The sequence below is a fragment of the Hemiscyllium ocellatum genome, chromosome 34 (genome assembly GCF_020745735.1).
Source record: "Hemiscyllium ocellatum isolate sHemOce1 chromosome 34, sHemOce1.pat.X.cur, whole genome shotgun sequence".
Taxonomy (NCBI): Eukaryota; Metazoa; Chordata; class Chondrichthyes; order Orectolobiformes; family Hemiscylliidae; genus Hemiscyllium; species Hemiscyllium ocellatum.
In genome coordinates this window covers 5,698,347-5,725,709 of record NC_083434.1, presented here as the reverse complement: position 1 = coordinate 5,725,709, position 27,363 = coordinate 5,698,347, and the positions used below count along the sequence as shown (strand labels likewise).

The 27,363-nt window shown below is 43.6% G+C and overlaps 1 protein-coding gene across 2 annotated transcripts in view; it reads left to right on the top strand.

The window, feature by feature from the left end:
* The window catches only part of LOC132832111 (GMP reductase 1), a 121,815-nt gene that overhangs the window by 34,178 nt on the left and 60,274 nt on the right, over positions 1–27,363 (top strand). For both annotated transcript variants that reach the window (XM_060849830.1, XM_060849829.1), the window contains 3 exons: positions 23,559–23,642; positions 24,272–24,445; positions 25,967–26,048. In XM_060849830.1, the coding sequence (XP_060705813.1) occupies positions 23,559–23,642; positions 24,272–24,445; positions 25,967–26,048 (340 nt within the window). The remainder of the gene's footprint in view (positions 1–23,558; positions 23,643–24,271; positions 24,446–25,966; positions 26,049–27,363) is intronic.

Here is a 27,363-nt window from a genome sequence, read left to right as displayed (position 1 = left end):
TGCAAACTCCTTATACATACTTGAGGCTGGGATCAAACCTGGGTCCCTGGCACTGAGACAGCAGTGCTAACCACTGAGCCACCATGCCACCCTATGGAGGTTGATGCTGGCACAGCTGTATCTGAGGTTGCAGAATCTATGTTTTACAAGATTTATTCAGAACTCCAACGCCTTAAGGTTGCACAAGACCTTAGCCAGACTGAGAACATACACTGGGGAACCATTGCACATCAAGTGTAGGACTTCGATGCTGGACTCTTATGAGAAGCAGTTGGTGCAGTTACCAGTGATGGTAATAAAAGGCTCGGGCCCAAAATATTGGGGCAGAATTGAGTGAGAAAGATTAATCTGGATTGGCTCAACAGTTTTTGATTAGAAAATGGCTGCCTCAATGAAGTCCAAGTGAAATACTCAGGAATATTTCAGGAAGGGCTTGGGACTATCAAAGGGGCAAAAGCCACTTTACCTGTTGAAAAGGAGATTTTGCAAGGCCCGCCCGGTTCCATTTGCCTTGCGGGCAAAAGGAGACCCTGAAATCAGGAGGCTGAGAGCGAAGAAATCATCAAACTGGTGCAGTCTGCAGAATGGCCAGCACCGGCCATACTGATTGTGAAACTCAATGGGATTTTAAACCAACAGTTAGCTGCTGCTTACAGCTGGATAAATACCCGATCCCTCTAACAGAGGATTTGGACACAAAGCTGGCGAGTGGAGCTGTCCTTCAAAAAGCTGGACATGATCCACACCTACCTGCAATTGTGACTGGATGAGGAATACACTACAAGTGGCTAATGCAGATGCCTTGAGCTGTCTTTTCCTTTGGCTGATATTCCAATGTTGGTGCCTTCCCTGGAGGAATCTGTTTTGGTCTTAAACTTATTGGAAACTCTTCTAGTCACCGCTGATAATATCCAGCTGTGGACACGAGGACATGCGATCCTACAAAAGCTAAAAAAGCTGGTGGTAATGGAAGTAGCAGAAGGGCCATTGCAACCAGGATTCAGACCTTTCTGGATCTGCAGTGGCGAGCAGTGCCTAGGGTACCAATAAGGATGAAAATTTGCCACCAACAGTGACCCCACATTTGTGGGAATGGCCAGGAAAACCCTGAACTTGTTTACATGATGACTATGCCAGTCCTTTCATGGGCTGAATGATTCTGGTCATTGTGAACGCCCATTCAAAGTGGTTGGACGAACATAAAGTTCGTTTGGTAAACTCGGGGATGACAATTGGGAAACTGCAAGCATTTTTTACAACACATGGACTCTTGTCACAGACAATGGGACATCGTTTACCAGCAGGAAATTCTGCAGATTCGGACAGCTCTATACCGTCCAATGTCCAATGGTTTATCAGAAAGAGCAGTCCAAATGTTGAAGGCAAGCTTAAAGAAACAGCCTACAGTGACAATTGATACCAAACTCTCCTTGTTCCTGTTTAACTATAGGACCACCCCACGCACAAAAACAGGGATAGCTCCAGCAGAGTTGCTGATCGGTAGAAGACTCCGCACCAGGTTAAAACTGATATTTCCAAACCAGTTGGAGGGGGCAGTGGGGGGGGGGGGGGGGGGGGGGTGAGGAGGAGTTAAATGACAACAGGAATGCAAATGCCTACCACATGCCTCCTCTAAGAGAGCGAGACAGTTTAATTTAGGAGGCTAAGTTTGGTGCCGGAACCATGGAAGTGGCCTGTTTGGGTACAAGGTGAGTCAGGTCCCATGACTTGCAAAGTTCGGGTAAGTGATGCAGTTCTGAACAAACGTGAATCACCTGAAAACTGTTACCTTGCAACCTGTGTAGATGCAAAGCACACCGGCCCCTCAGAACAGCTAGACGCCCTGTCAGAAACCATAGGTTATCACCCTCCATCTCGTGTTGAAGAAAACTCTTGAGTCCAAGGCGGATGTACTCTTGATACGGAAGAAGAGGCAGAAACTCTCCTGAGACACCCTGGATGCAGTAGACTGGCTACGGTCCAGTGCATGCTGCACCTGAAAAAGTCAGAGTCAGACGAACCAGACCTAGGTCAAACATTTTGCAAGAAAAGCTACAATAGAAAGACCAGATCTACATCCCTTGACTTGGTGGGAAAGGATGTAGTGATTGGAACCAGGCTGGAGAAAGTGAGGACTACAAATGCTGGAGATCAGAGTTGCAAGTCTGGCTGATGTTGCTGATGAAGGGCTTATACCTGAAATGTCGATTCTCCTGCTCCTTGGACGTTGCCTGATCTGTGCTTTTCCAGTGATTGGAATGAGGTAACTACAAGGTCCTTGAGTGAGGTTGCTAATCTGGGCCTATCAGGAAAGCCCTGGCTGACCAATATAAACAGGGGATTTGGAATCTCCTCAGGTTAGGGGACTGACTCTGAGCTGGCTGGTGTTACAGTCAGTATGTCACTGTTAGTTTCTGCTTCTCATTTCTGGAGGGGGAGAAACCCGATTACTGAACTGGCTAAATTATTTAGCCAGTTTGCTAACTGGTATTCCTTTTAGTGAGGACTGATTGTTAAACTCCTGATGCACACAATGTGTTTCAGGTGTAACTCAGTTCTCATTAGGGGATTGTTGTTTCACTGGCTGGTTACAGCCTGTGTGTTACTCTTTTCTCTTTTTACACTTTTTTTTTGAGAAAAGGACAGTGTTACTTTTATGGTAGGGCTTAGCCCTTGGACTCTAGTTTTTTTTTGCTTTTTGTATGTATTTTCACTTTTTATTGGTGATTGGACTGAGCCTTTGTGGAAGACATACATTCTACCAGAGGAGCTGTTCCTGTGGGGAGGCCTAGCCCTGGGACTGGGCCTCTGAAGATTGAACACCTGTGTGTGTGCTGGGAGGTGAGCAGTTGCTGTATCCTGGAGTTTGGGAGAACACCTTTCCCTCAAGAGTGGACCAAACTGCTGTGAGTTAACTGCACCTCTACAACGTACTGTTCCTGTGAATGAGCCTGGTTTTCCAAGGCTGGGCCAGGACTCTATGGCGACTGAACACCTGTGTGCTGTGGGGTGTGCATTTGCTGCCTTCAGGAGTGGACTCCGCCCTTGGTTGCGGATTCTGTTTTTAGTAATGGACTCTGCAGGTTGGAGCGGACTCTATTTCTGACCACGCACATCGTATACTGAAGTGGACTCTTTCTGGCAATGGATTTTATATCTTGAAGACTCCATGTGTGGATTTGAACTGTGCACCAGAAAGGACTTTGTTTTTTTTCATATATTGTGGTGTTTCCTGTATCTATCACCTGCACTGCCTTGTGTGTCCCTGGGTCTGGCAGGCCTTGTCATGAGTTGGGAGGCTCATGCGTCACCCTGAAAGCTGTCACCCCGAGAGCTGGAAGGTGGGTAGGCCATCCTGCGAACCTGAAGGTTGGTAGGCTGTCCTGAAAGCCAGAGGGTGGGTAGGCCACCCTGATGCCAGTCACCCCGAGAGCCAGATGGTGTGTAGGCTGTTCTGAGCGCTGTCGTTCCGATAAGGGGTAATTGGGATGGGTTGTCCTAGAGGTGGTCGAAAGGTGTCAGAGCAGCCGAGAACCAGAAGGCGCGTAGGGGCAGCTGAGATCCGGAAGGCTTGTGGGCTACCCTACACGCTGTCATCCCAGGGAAGGGGACGGGCTGCCCTAGAGGTGGTCGAAAGGTGTGCTAGGATAGCCCACTAATCCGAGGCGCAACAGGGTGGATGAGAGCCCAATGGTACGTAGGGGCAGACAGAGAGCCAGAAGGCGGGTAGCTGTCCTCAGCGCTGTCACCCCGGGCAGGTACCGGGGCGGGCTGCCCCAGAGGTGGTCGAAAGGTGCTGAGGGTGGTTAGTGAAGCCGGAAGGTGGGTAGGCCATCTAAACCGCTGTCACCCCGGGCGGGTACCGGGGCGGGCTGTCCTAGAGGGGGTCGAAAGGTGTGAGAGGGCGGACCGAGAATTGGAAGGGGCACGGGGTGGACCGAGAACTAGAATGTGGGTAGGGGTGGGCTGCCTTAGAGTGGTCGAAAGGTGGGAGGGGTGGGGGCTTGCTGGGTCTGTATTGTCTGCACTTCTGTATGTAACCGTATTGTTTAATGTACAAATGTCATTGTCACTGTCTTGTTAAATGTGGAACTGAGATTTGAGGGTTGTCCTCATCTCCCTGTAAAATGGTTAAACGGTAGGGTTTGGGGCCTAGCTTTGCTGCTGCTCTCCCTTGTAAAATTGCTGTCTCTTGTACAGCTGTAAATGTGGATTGTAAACTGTTTTGTAATTTGTTTAATAAAATAAAAAAAAATACAAACAGGGAATTTGGAATCTCCTCAGGTCAGGGGACTGACCTGAGCTGGCTGGTGTTACAGTCAGTGTATTACTGTTGTTTCTGCTTCTCTCTTTTTGGAGAGGAGGAAAAACCTGATTCCTGAACTGGCTGAATTATTTAGCCAGCTTGTTAACTGACATTCTTTTTACTGAGGACTGATTGTTAAACTCCTGATGCACACAATGTGTTTCAGGTGAAACTCAGTTCTCATTAGGGGATTGTTGTTTGACTGGCTGGTTACAGCCTGTTACTCTTTTGAGAAAAGGATAAAGTTAATTTTGTGGTAGGGCTTGGCCCTTGGACTCTAGTTTTCTTAACTTTCTGTATGCATCTTCACTTTTTATTGGTGTTTTGACTAAGCCTTTGTGGAAGACATACATTTTACCAGAGGAGCTGTTCCTGGGAGGAGGCCTAGCCCTGGGACTGGGCCTCTGAAGATTGAACACGTGTGTGTGCTGGGCGGTGAGCAGTTGCTGTATCCTGGAGTTTGGTAGTAGACCTTGCCTTCAGGAGTGGACCAAACCCCTGTGAGTTAACTGCACCTGTACTATGTTCCTGTGAGTGGGCCTGGTTTTGCAAGGCTAGCCCAGGACTCTATGGAGACTGAACAGCTGTGGGGTGTGCATCTGCTGCCTTCAGGAGTAGACTTTGCCCTTGGTTGTGGACTCTTTAGCAATTTGCAGTTTGGAGTGGACTCTCTTTCCGACAATGTACATCGTATACTGGAGTGGACTCTTCCTGGAAATGGATTCTATATTTTGAAGACTGTGTATAGATTTGGACTGTGTACCAGAAAGGATCTGTTTTTTTTTGGTAACTAACTGTATTGTGGAGTTTCCTGGGTCTATCACCTGCACTGTCTTGTGTGTCCCTGGGTCTGGCAGGCCTTGCTGTGAGCTGGGATGCTCATGCGTCGTCCTGAAAGCTGTCACCCCGAGAGCCGGAGGGTGGGTAAACCATCCTGTGAACCTGAAGGTTGGTAGGCTGACCCGAAAGCCAGAGGGTGGTAGGCCACCCTGATGCCAGTTGCCCCGTGAGCCAGATGGTGGGTAGGCTGTTCTGAGCGCTGTCGTCCCAATAAGGGGTAATCGAGACGGGCTGTCCTAGAGGTGGTCGATAGGTGTCAGAGCAGCTGAGAGCCAGAAGGCACATAGGGGTGGGCTGAGATCTGGAAGGCTTGTGGGCTACCCTACACGCTGTCGTCCCAGGGAAGGGGACGGGCCGCCCTAGAGGTGGTCGCAAGGTGTGCCAGGATAGCCCACTTGCCGGATGGTGCATCGGGGTGGGTGAGAGCCTAGTGCTACTTAGGGGCAGACCGAGAGCCAGAAGGCAGGTAGCCGTCCTCAGCGCTGTCACCCCGGGCAGGTACTGGGGCGGGCTGCCCCCAGAGGTGGTCGAAAGGTGCTGAGGGTGGTTAGTGAAGGTGGGTAGGCCGTCCTGACCGCTGTCACCCTGGGCGGGTACCGGGGTGGGCTGACCTTGAGGTGGTCGAAAGGTGTGTCAGGGCGGATCGAGAACTGGAAGGGGCATGGGGTGGACCGAGAGCTGGAAGGTGGGTAGGGGTGGGCTGCCTTAGTGGTCGGAAGGTGGGAGGGATAGGGGCTTGTTGTGTCTGTATTGTCTGCACTTTTGTACATTTGACAATACTGTTACGTACAAATGTCATTGTCGCTGTCTTGTCATATGTGGAACTGGGATTTGAGGTTTGTCCTCCTCTCCCTGTAAAATGGTTGAACAATGGGGTTTGGGGCCTAGCTTTGCTGCTCCTCTCCCTTGTAAAATTGTTGTCTCTTGCATACAGCTGTAAATGTAACTGTTGTAAACTGTTTTTGTAATTTGTTTTATAAAATATAAAAAAAGGGGATTTGGAATCCCCTCAGGTCAGGGGACTGCCTCTGCACTGGCTGGTATTATAGTCAGTTTTTTTTATTTCAAACATATACTTTATTCATAAAATAATTTGATGGTCTGTACAGTTGGTCATGCCATACATATGTAAACATTTACAGAGATCAGAATTTATCATTTTTGAAAAATGTACAGACTTATATACAATCATATGCCCATATATTTAGCTGAGGCGTCAGCAGAGTCCAAATGACTGCATGGGCCCCTGTGTTATAGTCAGTATGTTGCAGTTGCAGTTGGTTTCTGCTTTTTTTTCTGGGGTGGAAACCTGATTCCTGAACTGGCTGAAATATTTAGCCAGTTTGTTAACTGGCATTCCTTTTAGTGAGGACTCATTGTTAAACTCCTGATGCACACAATGTGTTCAGGTGTAATTCCGTTCTCATTAGGGGATTGCTGTTTCACTGGCTGGTTACAGCCTGTTTGTTACTTTTATCCTTTTCTCAAAAAGAGTAAAAAGAGAAATGTTAATTTTGTGGTAGGGCTTAGCCCTTGGATGCTAGTTTTTTTCTTTGTATGTCTCTTCACTTTTTATTGGGGTTTTGACTGAGTCCTTGTGGGAGACATTTCACTAGAGGAGCTGATCCTGTGGGGAGGCCTAGCCCTGGGACTGGGCCTGTGAAAAATGAACACCTGTGTGTGTGCTAGGAGGTCAGCACTTGCTGTATTCTGGAGTTTGGGTGAAGACCTTTCCTTTAGGAGTGGACCAAACCCCTGTGAGTTAACTGCCCCTGTACAATGTACTGTTCCTGTGAGTGGGCCTGGATTTCCAAGGCTGGGTCAGGACTCTATGGAGACTGAACACCTGTGGGGTGTGCAGGAGTGGACTCTGCCCTTGGTTGCGGACTCTTTTTAGCAATGGACTCTGCAGTTTGGAGTGGACTCTATTTCTGACAATGCACGTTGTATACTGGAGTGGACTCCTCCTGGAAATGGATTCTACATCTTGAAGACTGTATAGATTTGGACTGTGTACCAGAAAGGACTCTGTGTTTTTTGGTAACTAACTAACTGTATTGTGGTGTTTCCTGGATCTATCACCTGCAGTGTCTTGCATGTCCCTGGGTCTGGTAGGCCTTACTGTGAGCTGGGAGGCTCACGGGTTGTTCTGAAAGCTGTCACCCCGAGAGCCAGAGATCGGGTAGGCCATCCTGTGAACCTGAAGGTTGGTAGGCTGTCCTGAAAGCCAGAGGGTGGGTAGGCCACCCTGATGCCAGTCACCCCGAGAGCCAGATGGTGGGTAGGCCGTTCTGAGCATTGTCGTCCTGAGAAGGGGTAATCAGGACGGGCTGCCCTAGAGGTGGTCAAAAGGTGTCTGGGCAGCCACGCACCAGAAGGTGCGTAGGGGTGGGCTGAGATCCGGAACGCTTGTGGGCTACCCTGCATGCTGTCGTCCCAGGGAAGGGGACGGGCTGTCCTAGAGGTGGCCGGTAGGTGTGCCAAGATAGCCCACTGGCCAGATGGCACATCGGGGTGGGTGAGAGCCCAATGGTACGTAGGGGCAAACCGAGAGCCAGAAGGTGGGTAGCCATCCTCAGCGCTGTCACCCTGGGCAGGTACCGGGGTGGGCTGCCCCCAGTGGTCGAAAGGTGCTGAGGGTGGTTAGTGATGCTGGAAGGTGGGTAGGCCGTCCTGACTGCTGTCACCCCGGGCGGGTGCCGAGGCAGGCTGTCCTAGAGGTGGTCAAAAAGTGTGTCAGGGCGGACCGAGAACTGGACGGGGCATGGGGTGGACCGAGAACCAGAAGGTGGGTAGGGACGGGCTGCCTTAGAGTGGTCGGAAGGTGGGAGGGACAGGGGCTTGCCAGGTGTGTATTGTATGCACCAGTTTATATAACTGGATTGTTCTTTTGTGTACAAATGACATTGTCACTGTCTTTTATTTGTGATACTGGGATTTGAGGTCTGTCTGCCTCTCCCTGTAAACTGGTTGAACGGTAGGGTTTGGGGTCTGGCTTTGCTGCTCCTCTCCCTTGTAAAATTGCTGTTGAATACAGCTGTAAATGTTAACTTTTTGTAAACTGTTTTGTAATTTGTTTAATAAAATAATATAAACAGGGGATTTGGAATCTCCTCGGGTCAGGGGACTGACTCTGAGCTGGCTAATCACAGCCAGTGCACTGTACACAAGTACATGAAAGCTGACTTGGTGACAGGCTACGGGCCTCTGTGCAGTTATTTCACCAACAAAATGGAGGTCTGTTCAGCTCAATCTTACAGGGTTACTGTTATTTGATGGTATGTGGGAGCAGCCATTAGAAAGAAACCAGAGCCCCTTTGCTGTTGGGACCAAATTGAGTTTCATATTTAGAATTAAGGAACTTAGCAGTCAGATGCCTGCTTTGCCTTTCAATAAGATCATGTTTGTGGTATCAACTCCATCTCCCTGACTTCCCCCATTACCATTGACTCCTTTGTCTATTTAAATCTGTCCAACTCTGTCTTTAGTAAATTCAATGACTCAGCCTCCACTGTTTCCTGCAGAAAAGAATTCTACAGCCTATCCATAACCAGAAGTGCGAAAACGGCCTAATTTCCATGTTAAAAGCAAATCCTTTTATTCTTCAACTGTATCCCCTTGTTCTACAGACCTCCATAAGTGGAGACATTCTCCTTATATGCACACTTTCTGATTCCTTCAGGATCTTGTATGTTTCAATAAGATCACTGCTCATTTTCTTAAACTCTAATGCCCAACTTGTTCAACCTTTCTTCATAAAACAATCCCCTCCCCATAGGAATGAGTTGAGTGAATCATCTAAATTCATTTCGATCATAAAGAAAAGCTTGCCATCCCTCCTTAAATCTGGGTCAGGTAGGCCTGCTCCAATGCATCTTTTTAGAAATTTGTTTCCAAAACATGCACACGCAATATGGAGGAGAAAAAAGTAAATATTACAGTTAAGTATTCAACTCCCATCTGCCCCTGGTTGAAGGATAGGTCATTTTTACATTTAGTAGTATGTATTCTCTCTCTCTCTCTCTCTCTCTCTCTCTCTCTCTCTCTCTCTCTCTCTCTCTCTCTCATACACGCGCTATGTCATTAGACAGTGCTGAACATGTCATAAAGGGCAAAATTTCATTAACCTTGAAATCCACTTTTAAGAACTGACTATTGATTCTGATTTCCTACATTCTAGATTGGTCCTTATGGTTAGGAAGGTAGCCAAAGTGACCTCATTGAGATATGAGAGAAAGAAAACAAATGCAAATCATTCTGTCAAGAAATTACTAAAACTCTATATTAATTGGAGATTTGTTAACTTAGGAATTTCAAATATTATTGGGAGTCAAGACAGATTTATGAAAGTTAACTTTCATTTGACAAATTTATTCAAGTTCTTGGTAGCTAACTTGGCATGCCAGTTGGAATTAGTGAATGTAGAGTATTTGGATTTCCAAAAAATATTCCGTAAGGTATTATAAGAGGTTATAGTATTACATAAAATGAGGGCTTGGGCTTCAAAGTAATATATTAGCATGAATTGTGGTTTGGTTAATTATCAGAGCATGAGGAATAAATGAAATATTGCAGGAAGGCACCACAAGGATCAGGCCTCTGCTATTTACAATCCATACAACAGAGCTGGTGTAGGCATGATAGGCCAATTAGCCTCATTCTATGCTATAATGTTCTGTGATATCTCTTGATATAATTCCATCTCAGGAAGAAATAGGTCCCACTCTCAATTAAAGGAACTTCGTGAATCATCATGTTAGCCAAAAGCTTTATCTACAGTTCCATTTTTTCTTTGGGGTGGGGGGAGGCAGCTGGGGGAAGAGAAGAAGACGACATACCTGTCATAGTCCATGCTTTACAAAATTTGAGATTGTGAGCCCTGATCCTTTCTAATTCTTAAGTTGAAGTTACATGATCACAGTTCTTCTAACAATATTAAACCCTTTCCACTTTTCCCAAGGGCGTGCTATATGCTTTGTGTTTTCTATATTTAATGAAAGCATTTCTGTCTCGTGAATCTTTCACTTGTAGCTTGGATTAAAATTAACTGACTTGTAAGTTGCACTGAAGCTGAAATTCAAAATGGGGCATAGTGAATGGGAAATACCAGCATATCTCTTCAGTTTAAGTCAACTGACATTTGAAATGAGTGATTTCCAGATGCTATCCCTGGAGAATCTGCAGTGAGTTTTCATCTCTGCTTTGTCTGGTAAGATTTCAAGCATAGTGTATCATCTTCAGCTAATCAAATCTGCCTGGTTTTCATTCCAATGATAACAGTTATAGCTAAACATTGAAATTCTTCTCCCTGTTTTCAAACTTCCCAGCTCTTCATTTCTCCCTATCTGTGTTACTGTCACTGTCCTTACAAACAACATATCTGCACTTCTCCAATTCTCGACACTTGTACATTCCTCATTTTTAAATGCTCCATTGAGTGATGTCGGCTTCAGCCCCATGCTCTGGCAACTTCTCCAAACTGTTCTTTTAAAAATGTCCTTAAACCTACTTCACTTATCAAGCTTTTGACCACCTGTCTGAATATCTCCTTTTGTGACTGTGGATTTTAAGTGTTGGATTTTAAGTGCCTTCACACAACATTTAATGTGTTGAAGGTGAATGTGAGTTGATGTTGCCTTAAGGCTTCAATGCATAAAATGTATGTGTCTGAAATGGTTTTGTATCATTGTGTTCCTGGTGAGTTAAAGGATGTGTTGTTTAAGCCTGTGTGACTACATTCACAAACCATTCCCAGTCTCCCACCTGTGTGACTACATTTATTACCCAGTCCCAGTCCCCAGGTCAGGTTTAGTTAGTGTTTTTTAGTTAAGTTGTTTCATTTTAGGCTTGTTTAGGAATACTTGAGTTTAAATCAAACTGTGAGATTCCTAACATAATTAATACCATTTTAACAAACAAATGTTATAATTAGTGTATCATTCCAGCTGATTAACTTACATTAAAAAATATTGATATACCTATTAGCCTCCTTGTTCTCTAAATATTCAAGACAAAACTCATCTGAGTTCTAAAATGAGCCTCTGCACGTTGTGCATAACTCTTTGAAATTTGTGTTCCGTGTAGTCATGATTTGGAGATGCTGGTGTTGGACTGGGGTGTACAAAGTTTAAAAATCTCTTAATACCAGGTTATAGTCCAACAGGTTTAATTGGAAGCACACTAGCTTTCGGAGCGCCGCTCCTTCATCAGGTGGTTTTGTACCTGATGCGCTCTGAAAGCTAGTGTGCTTCCAATTAAACCTGTTGGACTATAACCTGGTGTTGTGATTTTTAACTTTGTGTTCGGTGTAGATAGGTGGTTAAGAAGGCATTTAACTTGCTTGCCTTCATTGCTCAGACCTTTTGAGTATAGGATGTCATGCTGGAGTTGGACAGGACATTGGTGAGGCCTTTTCTGGAGTTCTGTTCGCCCTGCTATTGGAAGGATATTAATAAATTGGAGAGGATTCAGAAAAGATTTACCAGGATGTTGCCGGCAGTAGAAGATTTGAGTTATAAACGTAGGCTGGGATCTTTTTCACTGGACTGTAGGAGATTGAGAGGTGACCTTATTGAGGTTTATAAATTCATAAGAGTAATAGATAAGAATGGGGAGGTTCAAAAAGTAAGGTGAGAAGAGAAAGATTTAAAAAGGACATGGGGGCAAGGTTTTTACACTGAGTGGTTCATATGTGGAATGAACCGCTAGAGGAAGTGGTGGGTGCAGATACAGTTACAACATTTAAAGGCATTTGGATAAGTTCGTGAATAGAAATGTTTGACTAGTGGTGTTCCACAAAGGTCAGTGTTGGGACCACAACTTTTCACTTTATACACTAATAATTTGGATGAAGGGACTGCGAGCGTTCTGGCTAAGTTTGCAATTGATACAAAGATAGGTGGAGGGACAAATAGTATTGAGAAGGTGGGGAGGATGCAGAAAGATTAGGCAGGTTAGGAGAGTAGGTAAAGAAGTGGCAAATGGGAGTATGATGTGGGAAAGTGTGAGGTCATGCACTTGGATAAGAAGGACAGAGGCTTGGGCTATTTTCTAAATGCAGAGGACATTCAGAAATCTGAAGTGTAAAGGGACTCCGGAGTCCTAGGATTCTGGTAAGGTAAACTCACAGGTAGTTAGGAAGGCAAATAAAATATTGTCATTCATCTCAAATGTAGTAGGATATAAAAGCAGCGATGTACTCCTGAGGCCTCATACCATATTTGGACTATTATCAGCAATTTTGGGCCTCATATCAGGAAGGGCACACTGGGCCTGGAACATATTCAGAGGATATTCACAAGAATGATCCTAGGAATTAAAGGCTTAACATACGAAGAACATCTGAAGACTCTTGGAGAATACTGGATAGAGTTTAGAAGGATGGTGTGGGGGTGGGGTGGGGCGGGGGGCGGGGGGGGGGGGGATGTGGAGGCTGCAGGGAGATCTAATTGAAAGTTAGATTACTGATCGGCCTGGAGAGAGTGGATGTTCGGAGGCTGTTTCTATTGACGACAGAGACTATGACCTGAGGGCACAACCCTTAAAGGGAAGACCTTTTTAGAACAGAGCTAAGGAGAAACTTCTTCAACTAGAGAGTGGTGAATCTGTGGAATTAATTGCCACAGAAGGCTGTGGTCATTGTGTATATTTAAAACAGAGAGATTCTTGTTTGTCAAGGAGATCAAAGGTTATGGGGAGAGAGCGGAAGAATGGGGTTGAGAAAATGGGAGAATGGAGTTGAAAAAACTTAGCAGCCGTGATTGAATGGTGGAGCAGACTCAATGGCCCAAACGGTCTAATTTCTACTCCTGCCCGTCCATGCCGACTAGATATCCCAACCCAATGTAGTCCCACCTGCCAGCACCCGGCCCATATCCCTCCAAACCCTTCCTATTCATATACCCATTCAAATGCCTCAAATGTTACAATTGTACCAGCCTCCACCACACCCTCTGGCAGTTCATTCCATCCACGTACCACCCTCTGCGTGAAAAAGTTGCCCCTTAGGTCTTTTTTATATTTTTCCCCTCTCACCCTAAACCTATGCCCTCTGTCTTTTGGGTCAAGTGGAGGCAGGTGGCACTAGTTTTTTTGGAACATGGTTGGCATGGCCTAGTTGGACTGAAAGGTGTGGTTCCATGCTGTATGACTCCATGACTATGACTCTAAATGATCTGAAAGACAATACCTTGAGTAATGTTTACAAGTTTATAGGTGATAGCTAATTTTACACTTCACTTTCTGTGAGAAAATTGGAAAGAAGCTGCAAAAGAATTTGGACAGGTTCAGTGACTGGGCAAGACAGTTGCAAATTAAATATAATGTGGAGAATTTTTTGTTTTCTATTTTAGTAGGGAAAAATAAACAGGATTTTTTTAGAATGGTGAGAGATTAGGAAATTTTGATATTTAGAACAATCTGAACTATGTTATAAATGAATGTCAAAGTACAACAGGTACAGCAATAATTAAGACAACAAATGACGTGATAATGTTTATTACAAAGGGATTCAAGTGTGAGAGTAAGGAAACCCTACTGACATTACAACAGAGTTTCTTGAACTTTAGGAAAGACAGACAGTAAATCCTTGGTACCTATGACATCATGACTCTGAATTTACTGATCCATACCAAAATAAATGTACCATGTTGTTACTCAAGATGGACTCCATTACCCTCTGGAAAAGGCTATTCACCCTATCTATACCCCTCATTATTTTATAAACTTCTACAAGGTCACCCCTCAGCATCCAATGCTCCATGGAAGATTGCCTCAGCCTATTCAGCCTCTATCTATAGCTGAAGCCCTCCAACCTGGCAGCATCCTTGTAAATCTTTTCTGAACTCTTTCAACATCCTTCCTATTAGCTGAGGGACCTAACCAATGTTCTGTACAGGTGCAATATGACCTCTCAACTCCTTATTCATTGCACTGACCAATAAAGGCAAACACACTAAATGCAACCTTCAGTATCCTGTCTACTTTCAATGAACTATCTCTTTGTTCAGCAACACTTCTAGGATCTTGCCATCTAAGTATATAAGTCTTGCTCTGATTTGTCTTTCCAAAATGCAGTATCACACATTTATCAAGGAATTTATAGAGATGAACTTTTTTTAGTTCATCATGCTTTCTTGCCTGCTGCTCACTTAGGTAATTTAGATGGTCACCAGCAGTTGGATGATACCTCTCTAATGTTACCAATAGTCATTGCCTGTGATCAGCCAATTCCCTCTGCTCGTGTTGGTTTGAAAATCATTACCACCAACAACTCATGAACTCAATGCATTTGGATGACTTTCTGTAGAATGATGAATGTGAAGTCAAGAAGCCATCAATGTCTCTGGGATGAAGATGCCTCTTTATACACATTGACAACAAGTCCTAATTAATACACCATACAGTAAATTCCATTTAGCCATCTCATAAGCCAACTTGGTGAAGTTGATGTTCACTCCATGTGCACAAAGCCAATCAGGTGATTTTCCCATTCTTCATGAATGTTGAGTTGATGCAGTTCAGGATTCCATTCCAAAAAAGTTTCATTTATAGGGCATCGTCATCTAAGTACTTTAACCTGTCCCAGTAAATTTCTCCTTGTTATTTGTGTCAGTGCTGCCAGTTGTCCTAATCGAGTATTCAGACCGCATCCAGGGGTTGTAGGCCTAATGAACAACCTCACCTAGGAAGTAAATGAAGGTCCACACTTGTGTTGGACTCCCAAAAGTGTTTCTAAGATCTGTATCATATTGTTACTCAAGATGTATGAGCAAAAGACCGTAGCAAAGGAATGGGAGTTCATGGTTCAGTGATGGTAACTTACATCAAACAGCTTGATGATCTCCCCAAAAGTTTGTTCAGCCATTTTCACAACCCTCTGGACTATTGGCATCTTTCCAATGGTTTGATTCATTCAAGCTTCAAGCTGCCTTGTGACTCATCGACTCTGGCTGCAAAATAATGTTGAAAATTTCTTTAAGTTGTTTTAGCCAGGAGTGCAAAGGTCAGAACTGACTGCTCTCTGGAGGCCCTTTGAGTCAGTTCACGATGGCACACCATGGCAAGATTTGCCATCACATATTTGTTATATCCCAAACCTTTTAGGTACTCTACTCAGAGACTTTTCATAGGAAGACAGTTTATTCTACTTGAGTGCTAGAGACAGTAGAGATAACTGAACTAATTTCAGACAATGAATTTGAAGGCATTTTAGAAATTTCCTTGCTGCCATAGGCAAGTTGTGTAGGTTTCAGTCGATTCACATTCCCCATACTGATTCCAGCTTTAATTTCATTGCCTTTTGTTTCCCTTTAGTAAAAAGTATATTCTGTAGAAAATCTAACTGAAATTTACAGGCAATTTCTTAATATAATTAAAAGTAATGCACACTTCACACCAATCATAAACATTTGAACTGTGAATCTAGATTTAGGACTCAAATTACCTTCCTTATACAGTGACTTTGAATTAAAATTGTATCTGTACTGCAGTTGTTAATGGACAGATAGCTGCAGGAGGATAACTGAACTCTGTGCACAAATTCCTGATTTGTGTAGTCATGAATGTGGGTTTATTCAGAACTGTGCAGCTACAAACTCATTGCAGCCTTGACTCAGGCAGCAATGCCAGGTTAGAGCAGCTGCCCTCAATTTAATGTAGAACTGAAGATATAATGTAGAAATTTTATAAATCATTGCTTCGACCTCACTTGGAGTGTTACGGATAATTCTGGCACCACATTTCAGGGAAGGTATAGAAAGGATGCAGTGAAAAATTACTAAGATTTGGCACATTGGTTAGCACTGCTGCCTCACAGCGCCAGAGACCTGGGTTCAATTCCCGACTCAGGTGACTGTGTGGAGTTTGCACATTCTCCCCGTGTCTGCGTGGGTTTCCTCCGGGTGCTCCAGTTTCCTCCCACAGTCCAAAGATGTGCAGGTCAGGTGAATTGACCATGCTAAATTGCCCGTAGTGTTAGGTGAAGGGGTAAATGTAGGGGTATGGGTGGGTTGCGCTTCGGCGGGTCAGTGTGGACTTGTTGGGCCGAAGGGCCTGTTTCCACACTCTAAGTAATCTAATCTTTAAAAAAAGATGAGGAGAAGTTGGAAAGGTGAGAATTATTCTAACTTTGGAATGTCAAAAGTTAAGAGATACCTAACAGGATTTTACAATATGAGGCTTTCATTAAATTGATGGAGGCAAGAATTAATCCTTCTGATAAGCGGGTCAATAACTAAAAGTTATAAATTTAAAATAATTGGGAAATATGTAGACCAAAGAGGATAAATGTTGCTGGGACATAGAACATTCTACCTGAGAAAATGATTGGAATTGATTCTATAAATAATTTTAAAAGAGAACTGAACTGGTACTTGAAGATGAGGAAATTACAAGGTTAAGGCCAATTAATTGTGAAATTAAGTACGACTGTTGTTTCAAAGAACCAGTAGGAGCACAATGATTTAAATGGTTTCCTTGTGTGCTGTAACTTTCAAAGATTCAATAAAGTAATGGCACCAAGAAGCACCTAGTAAGGCTAACACAGAATGCAGGGGAAACTTTCCAATGTCTGAATTCATGTCTGACACACAGGAAGATGATGGCAATAATTGCAACATGATCACATCCGTGTAAGTGTTTCTCTGGGAAGCATCCTCATGTCAACCATTTTTGTTAATCACCATTCATCACCTTCTTCAATGACCTATGAACTGTCATAAGGCCAGGGGTGTTTACTGATGATTGCACAAGGATGATCTCCATTCGCAATTACTCCAATACTGAAGCAACTCGTATCAAGCTACGGCAAGACTTGAAAAATAACTGATTATGTGCATATTACATACCACATGAATACCAGCTAATGTTAATCTCCAACAAGAAAAAAAAGAATAAAAGATTTACAGGAATGATACTAAGAATATCTGTGTTTACATATTGGGAAAGAATTGAGAGGCTGGATCTCTTTACTGTTGAAAACAAAAGTGGCTGTGCATTAGAAGTCTTTAAAAGTATGAATATTTTGATAAAGTAGATAAATAGTGGGCGGCACGGTGGCACAGTGGTTAGCACTGCTGCCTCACAGCGCCTGTAGACCCGGGTTCAATTCCCGACTCAGGCGACTGACTGTGTGGAGTTTGCACGTTCTCCCCGTGTCTGCGTGGGTTTCCTCCGGGTGCTCCGGTTTCCTCCCACAGTCCAAAGATGTGTGGGTCAGGTAAATTGGCCAAGCTAAATTGCCCATAGTGTTAGGTAAGGGATAAATGTAGGGGTATGGGTGGGTTGCGCTTCGGCGGGTCGGTGTGGACTTGTTGGGCCGAAGGGCCTGTTTCCACACTGTAAGTCTAATCTAATCTAATCTAATCTAGATGTAGAGAGCAGATGTTTCCGTTTGTGGGGAAGAACATAACTGGAGGTTATCAATATAAGATAGTCACCAAAAAATCTAAAAATGACTTCAGTGAAAGTTCTTTGTGCAAGAGTGATAAGAATTTAGAATTTACCAACACAGGAAGTGGTTAAGGTGAAGAGTTTTGATGTGTTTAAGGGGAAAATAGATAAATATTTAAGAAAGAAGGCAATAGAAAATCAACAATATTAAATTTATTGGAAGAGAGCCAGACTGACTCTTGGGTGACAGGTTGGTTATATGAGGAGAAAGTGAGGACTGCAGATGCTGGAGATCAGAGTCAAAATGTGATGAGAATCCTGATGAAGAACTTGTGCTTGAAAGTTCGACACTCCTGCTCCTCGGATGCTGCCTGACTGGCTGTTTTTTTCTGGCACCACACTTTGAGGTTTGTTATATGAGGAGATTAAGTTAACTGGTCTTGTATTCACTAGTGTTTGAAGAATGAGAGAGGATTTCACTGAAACATAGAATCCAGAAGGCTGGACACACTAGAACACAAATAGTGTTTCCCTGACTTGTGCGAGGTGTTTGGAGGTGGTTGCAGAATGAAGGGTCATGGTCTCAGGATACTGGATAGGCCTTTACTGACCAAGGTGAGGAAAGATTTCTTCTCCCAAAGGATGTTAAATTTGTGGCAATCTCAACAATAGAAGGCTGTGGCAACATGTCACTGAATGTGGTTAAAGAAGAAATAAATAACATTCTAGAAATTAAAGGCAACAAGGAATAGGAAAGGAAGTAGGAATGTAGCATTAATGTAGAGATAAAGGATCAACCATAATCATTTTGAATAATAAAGCAGGCACAATGAGCTGAATGGCCTACTCCTGATGAAGGGCTTATGCCCGAAATGTCGAATTTCCTGTTCCTTGGATGCTGCCTGACCTGCTGCGCTTTTCCAGCAACACATTTTCAGCTCTGAATGGCCTACTTCTTCTATTTTCTGTTTCTATGAGAATCATGAGGAAGCTGGAGTGACACATGAACTGGTTAGTGTGAATTAGTCTGGTTCTGCGTTTTATAACCCATGTAATCCTAGCTCATCATCTCCTCAATGTCCTTCATTCACAGCACCCAGGCCCTTCACCATAAATAGTATGAAAACAGAATTTGATATAACATTAATTACATGCTCCTTTCAGATACAATCAGCTGATTAGGAGCTAATTATAATTATAATCACCACCAGCACCTACCCTGCCCTCATTTGAATGATTTGGAGATGTCGGTGTTGGACTGGGGTGTACAAAGTTAAAAATCACACAACACCAGGTTATAGTCCAATTAAACCTGTTGGACTATAACGTGGTGTTGTGTGATTTTTAACCTCATTTGAATACCAGAGACTTTGATTCTCATACTATACTAGAGTAGAATAATCTATATCGTGTAGAAGATATTACACTGCAGTTGATTTCCAACTTTTCAGTGCTGAATATTATGCATTAGAACGTAGAACATAGAAAAGTACACCACAGAACAGGCCCTTTGGCCCACAAAGTTGTGCCAAGGATTATTCCTAATGTAAAGTAAAATAACCTAACCTACGCACCCCTCAATTCACTGCTGTTCATGTGCATGTCCAGCAGTTGCTCAAATGTCCCCAATGACTCTGCTTCTACCACCACTGCTAGCAACACATTCCAAACGCTCACAACTCTCTGCGTAATGAACCTACCTCTGACATCTCCTCTGTACCTTCCTCCTAATATCTTAAAACTATGACGCCTCATGGCAGTCAATCCTGCCATGGGGGAAAGTCTCTGGCTATTCACTCTATCCATGCCTCTCATTACCTTGTATACCTTGATCAGGTCACCTCTCTTCCTCCTCCTCTCCAAAGCCTCTGTATCTTTCCTATAATAGGGCGACCAGAACTGGACACAATATTCCAAGTGTGGTCTCACCAGGGACTTGTAGAGCTGCAGCAAAACCTCGCGGCTCTTAAACCCGAGCCCCCTGTTAATGAAAGCCAAAACACCATATGCTTTCTTAACAACCTTATGCACTTGGGTTGCAATTTTGAGGGATCTATGTATTTGAACACCAAGATCCCTCTGTTTCTTCACACTGCCAAGAATCCTGTCTTTAATCCTATATTCAGCATTCAAGTTCGACCTTCCAAAATGCAACACTTTGCATTTAACAGGTTGAACTCCATTTGCCATTTCTCAGCCCAGCTCTGCATCCTGTCTATGTCGCATTGCAGCCTGCAGTAGCCCTTGATACTATTAATGGCACCTCCAACCTTTGTGTCATCGACAAATTTACTAATCCACCCCTCAACCTCCTCATCCAAGTTATTTATAAAAAATACAAAGAGCAGAGGCCCAAGAACAGAGTCCTGCGGGACTCCACTCACCACTGACCTCCAGGCAGAATGCTTTACCTCTACAACCACTCTCTGCCATCTGTCAGCCAACCAATTCTGAATTCAGATAGGTAAATCTCCCTGTATCCCATACCTCCTGACTTTATGAAAGAGGCTACCATGGGGAACCTTATCAAATGCCTTGCTGAAGTCCATATACACCACATCCACTGCTCGACCTTCGTCGACCTGTCTTGTCACCTCCTCAAAAAACTCAATAAGAATTGAGAGGCATGATCTGCCCCTCACAAAGCTATGCTGACTGCCTTTAATCACTCTATGCTTTTCCAAATAGTCATAAATCCTATTCCCTCAAAATTCTTTTCAAAACCTTGCTGACCACGGACGTAAGACTGACTGGTCTGTAATTGCCAGGGATTTCCCTATTCCCCCATTGAAAAGAGGAACAACATTCGCTTCCCTCCAGTGTGACTCCCGTGGAGAGTGAGGAAGCAAAGATCTTCGCCAGCGGCTTAGCAACCTCCTTTCTTGCTTCCCGGAGCAACCTAGGATAAATCTGGTCTGGTCCTGGAGACCTAGCAATCTTAATGTTTGCCAAAATTTCTAGCACATCAACTTAATCAATCTTGATCTGTTCAAGCCTGTTTCCCAGCTCCTCAAAGTTCTCATTCACAACAAGGTCCCTTTCTTTTATGAATTTAAAAACTCATTTAGGGCTTCCCTGATGTGCTCAGACACCATGCACAAGTTCCCTACGCTATTCCTGACCGGCCCTACCTTCTTCCTGAACATTCTCCTACCTCACTCATGAGTAAAATGCCTTCCTCGCAAGCCTTTTTCATGCCCCCTCCTGACTCTCAGTCCATTTCTGAGCTCCTTTAATATTGAAGAAAGCAAGTAAGCACAGTCTTTCATAATTCACAGCATTCCTTCAAAAATATTTTCAAAATGTTTATTTTTGATTGAAATCCTCCACGTGCTTGCTTTACTTCTATGCCTATGAGGAATGAGCTGTAATAACTGGTTTGATCTTTGTATTTTATTCCAACAATCACTGGAGTCAGGGAAAGTCCCAGATGATCGGGAAATCGCAGTTGTAACCCCTTTATTCAGAAAGGATCAAGACAAAAGATGGAAAATTATAGGTTGATTAGTTGTAGATAAAATCCTAGAATCCATCGTTAATGATGAGATTTTTAAATTCTTGGAAGTGCAAGGTCGGATTAGAACAAGTCAGCATGCATTTAATACGGGGAGGTAGTGCCTCACAAACCTGTTAGAATTCTTTGAAGATGTAACAAGTAGGTTAGACCAGGGAAACCCAGTGGATGTTATCTACCTAGATTTCCAAAAGGCCTTTGATAAGGTGCCTACTGGGAGGCTGCTGAGTAAGGTGAGGGCCCATGGAGTTTGAGGTGAGCTACTGGTATGGATTGAGGAATGACTGTTTGACAGAAGTTGGGATAAACGATTCTTCTTTGAAATGGCAGCTAGTAACAAGTGGTGTCCCGCAGGGTTCAGTGTTGGGCCGCAGCTGTTCACTTCATATATTAATGATCTGGATGAAAGGACTGGGGCATTCTGGCAAAATTCGCCGATGATACAAAGTTTGGTGGACAGGCAGGTAGTTCTGAGGAGGTGGGGAGGCTGCAGAAAGATTTAGACAGTTTACGAGAATGATCCAAGAAATGGCTGATGAAATTCAATGTGAGCAAATGTGATGTCTTGCACTTTGGGGAAAAAAGAATTGAGGCATGGACTATTTTTTAAACGATGAGAAAATTCATAAAGCCGAAGTACAAAGGGATCTGGGAGTGCTAATCCAGGATTCTCTAGAGGTTGACTTGCAGGTTGAGTCTGTGGTTAAGAAAGCAAATGTAATGTTGTCATTTATCGCAGAGGATAAAAGCAGCAATATGCTACTGAGACTTTATAAAGCTCTAGTTAGCGCCCACTTAGAAGACTGTGTCCAATTCTGGGCCCCACACCTCAGGAAGGACATACTAGCACTGGAACATGTCCAGTGGAGATTCACACTGATGATCTCTGGAATAGTGGGCCTGACATATGATGAATGGCTGAGGATCCCTGGATTGCATTCATTAGAGTTTAGAAGGTTGAGGGGAAATCTGATAGAAACTTACAAGATAATGCATGGCTTAGAAAGGGTGGACGATGAATTCTTGGTAGTGTGGAGGAACAGATGGATCTTGGTGTTCAAGTACATAGATCCCTCAAAGTTGCAACCCAAGTGGATAGGGTTGTTAAGAAAGCATATGGTGTTTTGGCTTTCATTAACAGGGGGATCGACTTTAAGAGCCGCGAGGTTTTGCTGCAGCTCTACAAGTCCATGGTGAGACCACGCTTGGAATATTGTGTCCAGTTCTGATCGCCCTATTATAGGAAAGATACAGAGGCTTTGGAGATGGTGCAAAGAAGGTTTAAGAGGATGCTGCCCAGACAGGAGGGCTTCTCTTACAAAGAGAGGTTGACTAAGCTTGGACTTTTCTTTCTGGAGAGAAGGAGGAAGAGAGGTGACCGAATCGAGGTATACAAGGTAATGTGAGGCATGGATAGAGTGAATAGCCAGAGACTCTTCCCCAGGGCAGGACTGACTGGCATGAGGGGTCATAGTTTTAAGATATTAGGAGGAAGGTATAGAGGAGATGTCAGAGGTAGGTTCTTTACGCAGAGAGTTGTGAACGTTTGGAATGTGTTGCTATCAGTGGTGGTGGAAGCAGAGCCATTGGTGACATTTAAGCAACTGCTGGACAGGCACATGGATAGCAGTGAGTTGAGGGATGTGTAGTTTAGGTTATTTTATTTTAGATTAGGAATAATCCTTGGCACAACATCGTTTCTATGTTACATACCACAGTATTTCTAGCCTCTGACCTGCTGTTATAGGCACAGCATTTATGTGGTGAGTTTAGTTGAGTTTCTGGTCAATAATAACCTAATGACAGTAGGGGATTCAGTGATGGTAACACCATTGAATATAAAGGGGCAGTGGTTAGATAATCTTTTATTGGTCATACTTGACTTCAGTGTAGCACGAATGTTACTTGCCTGTTGTCAGCCCAAGCCTGGATATTGTCCAGATATCATTGCATTTTGACATTGACTGCTTCAGTGCCTGGTGAGTTGTGAATGGTGCTGAACATTGTGCAATCATCAGCGAACATCCCCACTTCTGGTCTTATGATGGATGGAATGTCATTGATGAAGCAGCTGAAGATGGTCAGACCGAGGACAATACCCTGAGGAGCTCCTCCAGAGATGTCCTGGAGCTGAGATGACTGACCTCTAACAATCATCACCATCTTCTACGTATCAGGTATGATTCTAACCACCGGACAGTTTGCCTCCACCCTGCCCACGCTCCCCCCCCCCCCCCCCCCCCGGATTTCCATTGATGCCAATTTATCAGCTCTCCTTGATGCCAAACCTGGTCAAATGCAGCCTTGATGTTGAGGGTTGTCAATCTCGCCACACCTGAGTGTTAAACAGCTTACATCAGTGAAAATGGCTCAATAATGGCAAGTCAGTGATCCCAGTGCTGTATACATTGGAGGCACCATTTGTTTTTCCAGAACACTAGATCCACTGATTTCTCTTGATATGTGTACAGTCCATTTTCTGAAACACTATCCTGGTTTATTTTGTAGTTTGCGATGTTTACTGCCATTCATAAACATTACACTCTAGAAGATTGGGAGAAGTTTGCAGCATCGCATCCAGAATGTCTTGAGGTATTTGAAAATTTTTTTTTGAGGAAATTTGTACTCTATCAAACTCTATCTGCTCTGCTGTGCTCTGCTATTTGTATTTTGAGTTAAGCCCTTAGTAGGATGCTTTGTAAATTTCACTTGCACTCTTTTGATGATTTGGGTTTGGGTTAAAGGGAAGATAATTCTCCCCTCAGTAGGGGATGAATGGTGCTAAAACGCAATCTTAGTCCTCAGAGTGGATGGAATGGAAAGCCAGACTTGCTCTTGTGAGTATTGAGGTTCAGTTTCATGTCAGAACCTACTCCAGATTATAGTTGGACCTTACATTTCTGCTTTCTAATGCCTGAGCGACACATGACCATAAATGTTACAAATGTGACTTTTGACACAAACTGTTCCTATCAGCTGGGTTTGCGTAATTAGTACTTGATATGGAGGTCAGTGAGACCTGAAAAGATTGAAAAGGAACAGAAAAATATTTGAAGCCTGCTGACCTTGAAATCTAAATTCTTGAAATGCATTTCCAATGGAAAGAATTCCAGGCCAACTGTGAATTTGTTGGGATAATCACAATGCCCTTTTAACTTTGAGTGCAGCAGTTTTAAGAGCAGCCAGATGAATCACTCATTCTCTTTCTTTCTGTCCTTCAGCATGTAGCTGTTAGCTCAGGTACTGGTCAGAAAGACTTGGACAAGCTTTACACAATTGTGGAAACAATCCCTGCCATCAAATTCATCTGTCTGGATGTTGCAAATGGTTACTCAGAATACTTTGTCGAATCGGTTAAAACTGTCCGGGCTAAGTTTCCGAAACACACAATTATGGTGAGTGTCACATCCACAAACCAACTGGTGAAATATCTTCTCGCGTATTAAATTATCGTGGCAGACAGTCACTGGGTGATCCAACTTTGCGTGCGTGAATGTGATTCCGTTGTCTTCCCCAACACATTTCCAATTCAGTCAAGTTGAAAAGCTGGAAAATCCATTGTGGTTGACAGTGGTTGCCAAAAGGAAGGAGGGTAGACTGCACTGAAGCACTGATGAAATTCAAGACTGCTGACCTGTTACAAGTCATGTTATTCAGTTTGATATTTCTGAAACTGTAGCACATATTTCCAGATAATGAGGATTAACAAGGCATTTATCAACAAAGTCATATGGCAAAAGTAAAGAAAGCTAACCAGCTATAATTATAACAGAAACAAAGCACTGCAGATGCTGGAGATCAGAAATAAACCAAAGTGCTGGAGAATTTTGCCAGTCATCACCTGCAGTGAGAACATGGATCAGAGTATCTTGTGGATATAATTGGAGTTACAATTAGAATCCCTATAGTACGGAAACAGGCCATTTGATCCAACAAGTCCACACTGACACTCTGAAGTGTTCTCAGACCCATTCCCCTACACCAATTACTCTAGGCTTCCCTTAACTAACGCACCTGGCCTACATATCCCTAAACACTATGGGTAATTTAGTATGGCCAATTCACCTAACCTGCACATCTTTGTACAGTGGGAGGAAACCAGAGCACCCAGTGAAAACCCATGCAGACAAGGAGAGAATGTGCAAAGTCAACACAGACAGTTACTCGAGGTTGAAATTGAACCAGGTCCCTGTCACTCTGATGCAGCAGTATAAACCACTGTGCCACCCCAAACAAAGGCGGGAGCGGTCAGGAAATGCTCCTGATGAGTTCTTTTTGGGTTTTGTTTAAATGAGCAGATAATGAGGGTGTGTTATTAGGCCGGGGGCAGCAATCAGTGTCTGAGCAAGAGACTGGCCTTCCTGCCCTTGCTTACACTCAATCTGTTCTTCTTTCCCAACCATCCCCAAATTTCAATTATGCCCTTAAGCCCTCAATAATCATGGAAAACTGGAGGGAGGGTTGACCTTCCAGCAGCAGTCAAAATCTCTGCATTACTGTGGCTGAGCAAAAAAGCTGCTGCCTTTGATTGGCTCACGAGGTGGGGCTTCCACACATGGGATCTACATTCCAGGGGCTTGTCTCTTAGTGGCCATGCCATTGCCTGATTGGCATGTGATTCAACAATTCTTCTCATCATGAGAAGAGGCAGTGTGGGAGTTCAACTGATAGATTAGACCCCCTACATGTTAAGGTTCTGATGGCTGATAAAATAAAATGATGGTTCAACTGTCAATGGTTGATGAGTTAAGTGATGAATCAGCTTACCATTTTCTGATAGGTTTTCCTTGTGTAATTTTGCTGACAGTCATTTTCTTGGCACACAAAGGCATGCTTTTTAAATATAATATGGCTGCTTTTCTACTTTTGAGTCCTTATTTCATTTGCTTGGTCATTTTTGTCTTTTGAAACTAAAGGCTGGTAATGTGGTGACCGGGGAGATGGTGGAAGAGCTTATTTTATCAGGAGCTGATATCATCAAAGTGGGCATCGGACCAGGTAAATGAATGAAGTAATAGGTAATGAGGGAATAAAATACTGTGAAGTGTTACTTGGGCCGGTTTCCATTTAGAGTCGTAGTCATACAGCATGGAAACAGACCCTTCGGTCCAACTCGTCCATGCCAACCAGATATCCTCAACTGACCTCATCCCATTTGCAAACACTTGGCCCATATCGCCCTCAATCCTTTCTATTCATATACCCATCCAGATGCCCTTTAAATGTTGCAGTTTTACCAGCCTCCATCACTTCCTCTGGGAACTCATTCTATAGACAGAACACTGTGGAAAAGTTGCTCTTGGGTCCCTTTTAAATCTTCCCCTCTCACCCTAAACCTATGCCCTCTAGTTTTGGACTTTGCCATCCTGGGGGAAGACCTGGCTATTCACCCTATCAATGCCCCTCATGATTTTATAAACCTTTTTAAGGTCACTCCTCAGCCTCTGACGTTGTAGAGAAGATAGCCCCAGCCTATTTAGCTGAAACCCTCTAACCCTGGCAATGTTCTTATCAAAATTTAGGGTGTAGGTTTGCTCGCTGAGCTGTGGGTTTGATATCCAGACATTTCATTACCTGGCTAGGTAACATCATCAGTGGCAACCTCCAAGTGAAGCGAATTCTTATCAAAATTTCTGAACCCTTTCAAGTTTCACAACATCCTTCCTATAGCAAGGAGACCAGAATTGCACAGTATTCCAGAAGTAACCTAACCAATGTCCTGTACAGGTGCAACATAACCTCCCAACTTCTATACTCAATGCACTGACCAATAAAGGAAAGAATACCAAACTCCTCCTTCAGTATTCCTGTCTATTTTGACTCCTTTTATAAGGAACTATGAACCTGCACTCCAAGGTCTCTTTGTTCAGCAACACTCCGTTTGTAAGCATTCACTGAAAAATGTGGTTACTTTTTTAATTTTTATTTTTTGACATTCTTTGACGAATGACATAACCTGATTAGTACAGTATCTGGTCAGTAGTCTGTACCAGCAACATGAAGCAGGTTTGAAAAATGTACAACATTGTATAAAGTTGTACAACATTGTACAACATTTTCTATAAAAGCCACTTAAAGTGCTTTTGTATGCATTTTTGTGTCAATGTATTGAGAAGTGTTGTACAGACAGAGCTGCATAGACCATGAATGCCCACAACTTGATCACTAATACTTTGGTGTGTTTAACCTTCACAGCTAAAGCCAAATATAGTCCCTGAGCCCTCAGGCACTCAAATCCAGATAATTCAATCACATTTATGTGTGTATTTTTTATTTGCTCTTCGTGTTGTAGTATTGTTAATTGGATAATCTG